The sequence below is a fragment of the Pollachius pollachius genome (assembly GCF_949987615.1).
Source record: "Pollachius pollachius genome assembly, chromosome: 7".
Classification (NCBI taxonomy): domain Eukaryota; kingdom Metazoa; phylum Chordata; class Actinopteri; order Gadiformes; family Gadidae; genus Pollachius; species Pollachius pollachius.
Window position 1 is genome coordinate 4,525,831 of NC_136940.1, and position 4,930 is coordinate 4,530,760.

At 49.4% G+C, this 4,930-nt stretch overlaps 1 protein-coding gene across 1 annotated transcript in view; it reads left to right on the plus strand.

Annotated features, from left to right (window-relative positions):
* nr5a2 (nuclear receptor subfamily 5, group A, member 2) overlaps nt 1–4,930 on the plus strand; it is a gene marked incomplete at its 3' end in the record, with an annotated part of 56,780 nt that overhangs the window by 12,444 nt on the left and 39,406 nt on the right. Inside the window, exon 4 of the mRNA XM_079739988.1 lies at nt 2,171–2,919. Within this exon, the coding sequence (XP_079596114.1) occupies nt 2,171–2,919 (749 nt within the window). The remainder of the gene's footprint in view (nt 1–2,170; nt 2,920–4,930) is intronic.

The window sequence follows — 4,930 nt, forward strand, 5'->3', positions numbered from 1 at the left end:
GAAAACAACTCTGACTCTGCTCACTCACACACACACACACACACAGACATTCACACACTCACACGCACGCTCACACACAGTCACACAAACCCACCATCTCTCGGCCCACTTGAGTGCCCCCGCTCTGTGCTATGTTAATCTGTGTAATACACACGTATGGAAAAAAACTGTTTAGTGTGGGACAGGGGAAACATCTTATGTACCCCTTGACACACACACACACAGGCACAGCCAAAAGCGCAAACACACCACACACACACACACACACACACACACACACACACACACACACACACACACACACACACACACACACACACACACACACACACACACACACACAGACACACACACCTCCTGCATGCGTTATGTGATGGGGTCTTCAGGTCTGGCCAGGAAGGCCTAATTGTGATTTCCCAGCAGGACAGGCTCATAGTTTCATAGCTCATTAATTACACTGTTGTGTGGAGGAATCATGAATAGTTAACGTGGATGGAACGTCGACAATAATCTCTGTAGAAGAGGCTGGCGAGTTGTAGGAGGGAGAAGAAGAATCGTGTGTGATTTTTTAAAAAATGTCCCTAATCACGGGGTCTGGGTGAGTGACTTTAGAAAGAGTGTGTTTGTGTGTGTGTGTTGCTTTATTTTCGGGCTACACACCTTCAGATCAGTGACAGACACTGCTGTGACGGAGGCCATTAAAACTGTTCCCAAGGCGACAGTGGTGAAGATGTGTGTGTGTGTGTGTGTGCGTGTGTGTGTGTGTGTGTGTGTTTGTGTGTGTGTAACTACATTTTTTCAGAACGCATATGTCTGCTTAAGTAAACTTCATCAGTGGTGTTGTTATAAAGAACACATGGTTATAGTATAAAACGACTCAAACGTGTGTGTCTGAATTTGAATGATTGCACATAGCATATCCCAGCATGTTATTCAGTGCAGTAGACTGTGTTTAAAGTACATATATATATATATATATACATACATGAAAGGGAGGGAGACAGAGACAGAGAGAGAGAGAGAGAGAGAGAGAGAGAGAGAGAGAGAGAGAGAGAGAGAGTTAATTAAGCATGAATAATTAACAGGACAGCCCCTCCTCCTGATTGGTGGACACCAAACGGGGACCAGAGTGTCAGGCTCCCAGCGGCAACATTCAGTCTGATCACACAGCGCACGGGGAGCACATGTCTGTGCCCACCCCCTATGCACTCTCGCCGTGCGCACTCTCTGATCAGTTGTTGGACGCAGGGCGCTGACTCCACAAGAACAAAGCGAGAGAGAGAACATTTGAGAGACAAAGAGTGCTTGTTTGAATAAGGAGCAATCCCGAATAAAACCACCACACACACTTTGACCTCATGGCAGTTGATGACAGATTGGGGAGGGTAGGTTCAGAGGACGGATGGAATTCGTAACAAATAAAGAAAAGGTTTTTTTTTTTGTGCCAGGGGTTGTGATAGGAGATGTGGAGAACGACCAGAAGGAACGCGAGAATATACGTACCGTCGTGTTTCCGGCTTTAATGCGGTTATCGCTGATGTTCGTATCAGTTAGCACCGCTGGTCAATCAGTAACTTTACTATCTTTTACACCCAGAGTATTGCAGTGAGTCAAGGGGTAGACCACAACACAGGTATTCAGAAGAATGAAAGGACTCATGCAAACATATTCACAGGGAATCGCCATCTTAAATCATCACCCCAAATTGTTTGTTAGGTTAACGCAGTTTACCGTGTTTACTGATATACTGTGAACCCATGGGTCTGAGAGGAATTCAATCAAAATAAATGTCCATTAATATGAAGAGATGCACGATTGCATTGGCATATGTCGTGCGTTCCAAAGGACAAGTGCTGAACGAGCGATGAGCGGTACGCAAACACACGTGGATGCCACCTCCACAAAGGAGAAACATGCAAATATGCACCACTCGAGAAGAGCCGGAGTGACAAGGGATGGGGAATAAGTGGCTCTTAATGCCTCTTTAACGAGTCAGTCGGCATACACAGGAGTCCCTCAGTAGCACAAGATCGTTGGGCTCCCACAATCTTTCATTTCTCATCATTGACATTGAAGTTGAGCGAACGTGGGTTTGAGGGTTTGCGTCCGTGTCGATCGGTGATTAAACGTGTGTTTCCTCTCCTTCTCGCCCCCCCCCCCCCTCCCTCAGCCGTGCGCGCCGACCGCATGCGGGGCGGCCGCAACAAGTTCGGCCCCATGTACAAGCGGGACCGGGCCCTGAAGCAGCAGAAGAAGGCCCTGATCCGCGCCAACGGCCTGAAGATCGAGGCCATGGGCCAGGTGATGCAGGCTGTGCCCACCGACCTCACCATCTCCTCGGCGCTGCAGAACATCCACTCGGCCGCCGCCAAGGGCCTGCCCCTCAGCCACCACCCGGGGCACCACGCCGGCCACCCGCACCACCCGCACCACCCGCACCACCACCACCACCACCACCCGCACCACCACCCGCACCACGCCAACGCCCTGCCCTCCTCCGAGTACGACCGCAGCCCCTTCGTCACCTCGCCGGTCAGCATGGCCATGCCGCCGCACGCGGGCAGCCTGCAGGGCTACCAGGCGGCGTACGGACACTTCCAGGGCACGCGCACCATCAAGTCCGAGTACCCGGACCCCTACACCAGCTCGCCCGAGTCCCTCATGGGCTACCCCTACATGGACGCCTACCAGTCGGGGTCGCCGCCCAGCTTCCCCCACCTCATCGTGGAGCTGCTCAAGTGCGAGCCGGACGAACCCCAGGTGCAGGCCAAGATCCTGGCCTACCTGCAGCAGGAGCAGGCCAGCCGGGGCAAGCACGAGAAGCTCAACACCTTCGGCCTCATGTGCAAGATGGCCGACCAGACGCTGTTCTCCATCGTGGAGTGGGCCCGCAGTAGCGTCTTCTTCCGGGAGCTGAAGGTAGGCCGAGCTCGGGGTTCTTTAATGTTCTTTACACGGTGGGGACGTGAACTGTATGAACCGAGTGTAAACTGGATGCTGGAGCGTTGAACGCACACATATTGTAGGATAGGTTTGGGGTTGTTTTATACAGTGGGGAGGTGGGGTGAAGAGCATCGAACACACACATGGTAGGATAGATTCGGGCGAAGTCGCGTCCCCAAGCACGAGGATTTTCTTGTGTTTGATATGCGGCACGTTAGATTATTCGAGCGAGTTGGATTTGTTGAAAAAGACATTCAGAGTTCGGCATAAAGTATTGATGACCTTTCCTTTGCTTGCCATTTATATTTCAAGATTACATTTCTTCCGTAGTTGAATTTCGACCATACATAGGGCACAGAATCATTTCTTATATCCTTTATAATCATTTATATTTAATGCCTTTTCATATTCTATGGCATGTGTTTGCTGGGGACTCAGGGGGGCGGAGCCAAAGTCCAGTTCAACTGTGAACGTCTCGCCGGCTGCCTGATTAAAATTCAGCAGCGGAGCATATTCACACTTTGTGACACATTTGGAATATGGGTTTTGAAAACTTTCACTGGGCGCTTCGGGCATTTTTCATACATAGTAACAGGGGTCCTAGACGGTGGTACTATGTGAACTGAATACCACTTGAAAATCTCCCTCAGATCTCAGTTGACACACACTGTGTAAAAGATATGGATATGTGAAGATGATATTCCCCTTTGGCACATTGTAATGGCCTCATAAAATTTGGCTTGCAGACCATTTTAAATATTAAACGGATACGGCGAAACGTGGCGGTTTCTCTGCAACACAATTTAATCGACTCAGACCATCTGGACGTTTACGCATCATGCTTAATATTTACTTGGTGAGCTCTCACAAAAGCAGTGTGTCCGAATAGACCGCTGTTTCGTTTCCTCAGCCTGGGTAATGGAGGCCAGAGTGTAGACTAGAGGATGGCTCTGGGGGGATTTGTTTTGTGGTGAGGAGGGGGGTCCACCACTACATCGACCCCCTTTACTGCTCTTATTTATTTTTGAATGAAGGTTAATATTGCGGACAGCGTAAAAAAACAAGCCACAGTCTATTCTTTGGTTCGCCTGTTGTTTATTCCTGGACCCCCCCCCCCCCCCCCCCCCCCCCCCCCCCCCACACACACACACACACACACACACACACACACACACACACACACACACAGACACACCCTCCTCTTCACCACAACGTCCCAACTGCTCACATCCAGCCCGTCTCTTTTGTCTGTGGGTTTTACACTGAACTGCCAAAGGCTCAACTGCATAATCATGCAAAATTTCCCTCCCAATTTCTTTCACTTTATTTTTATGGGTGCTTTTTTTGCTCTCTCTTTTTCCAGAGCGGGGGGGGGGGGGGGGGGGAAATAATACATAAAATGAATTAAATATTTAATACGGGGCCAATTACACAGCAACTGACAGCACTTCAAAAACACATGTTGACATTTAGGGCGCAACATATCAAAACTATTGACATTTTCCGGATCTGCATTTGCATTCTTTTTGTGTGTGTGAGGGTGTGTGCGTTCGTATCTGTGTGTGCCGTCGCTTTTTCAAAGTGTGTTTAAACGCATCGAGAGCAGATGATGTAGCTGGGGATAATAACATTTGTTGTAACATATTTTTTGCCTATTAGGGTTGAATGATCATTATTGCTGTGAAGCCTCTCCATTTTCCCTCTAAGTGTGTCAGAGCCTAATTTAATTATCTCAAACCACTAGTGTTGGAGCCTCCCCCCTGTGCGGGGCTGAATGACATGTCATTATGTTGCCTAATGACCGCCTCTGTATTACCTGCGCTTGGGCGGTAATTGAGCGAGGCTTCTGTGACAATGATACCAAATGACCCTCCCCCGCTTCCCGGTTAAAAGTAGAGGAGACCGTCGACTCCCACTCCAGGCTGAGTGGTTATAGAGTGGGCTGTACCACTTTTGGCCAAGGATGAGGGGGGGGTTTCCCTTAGGT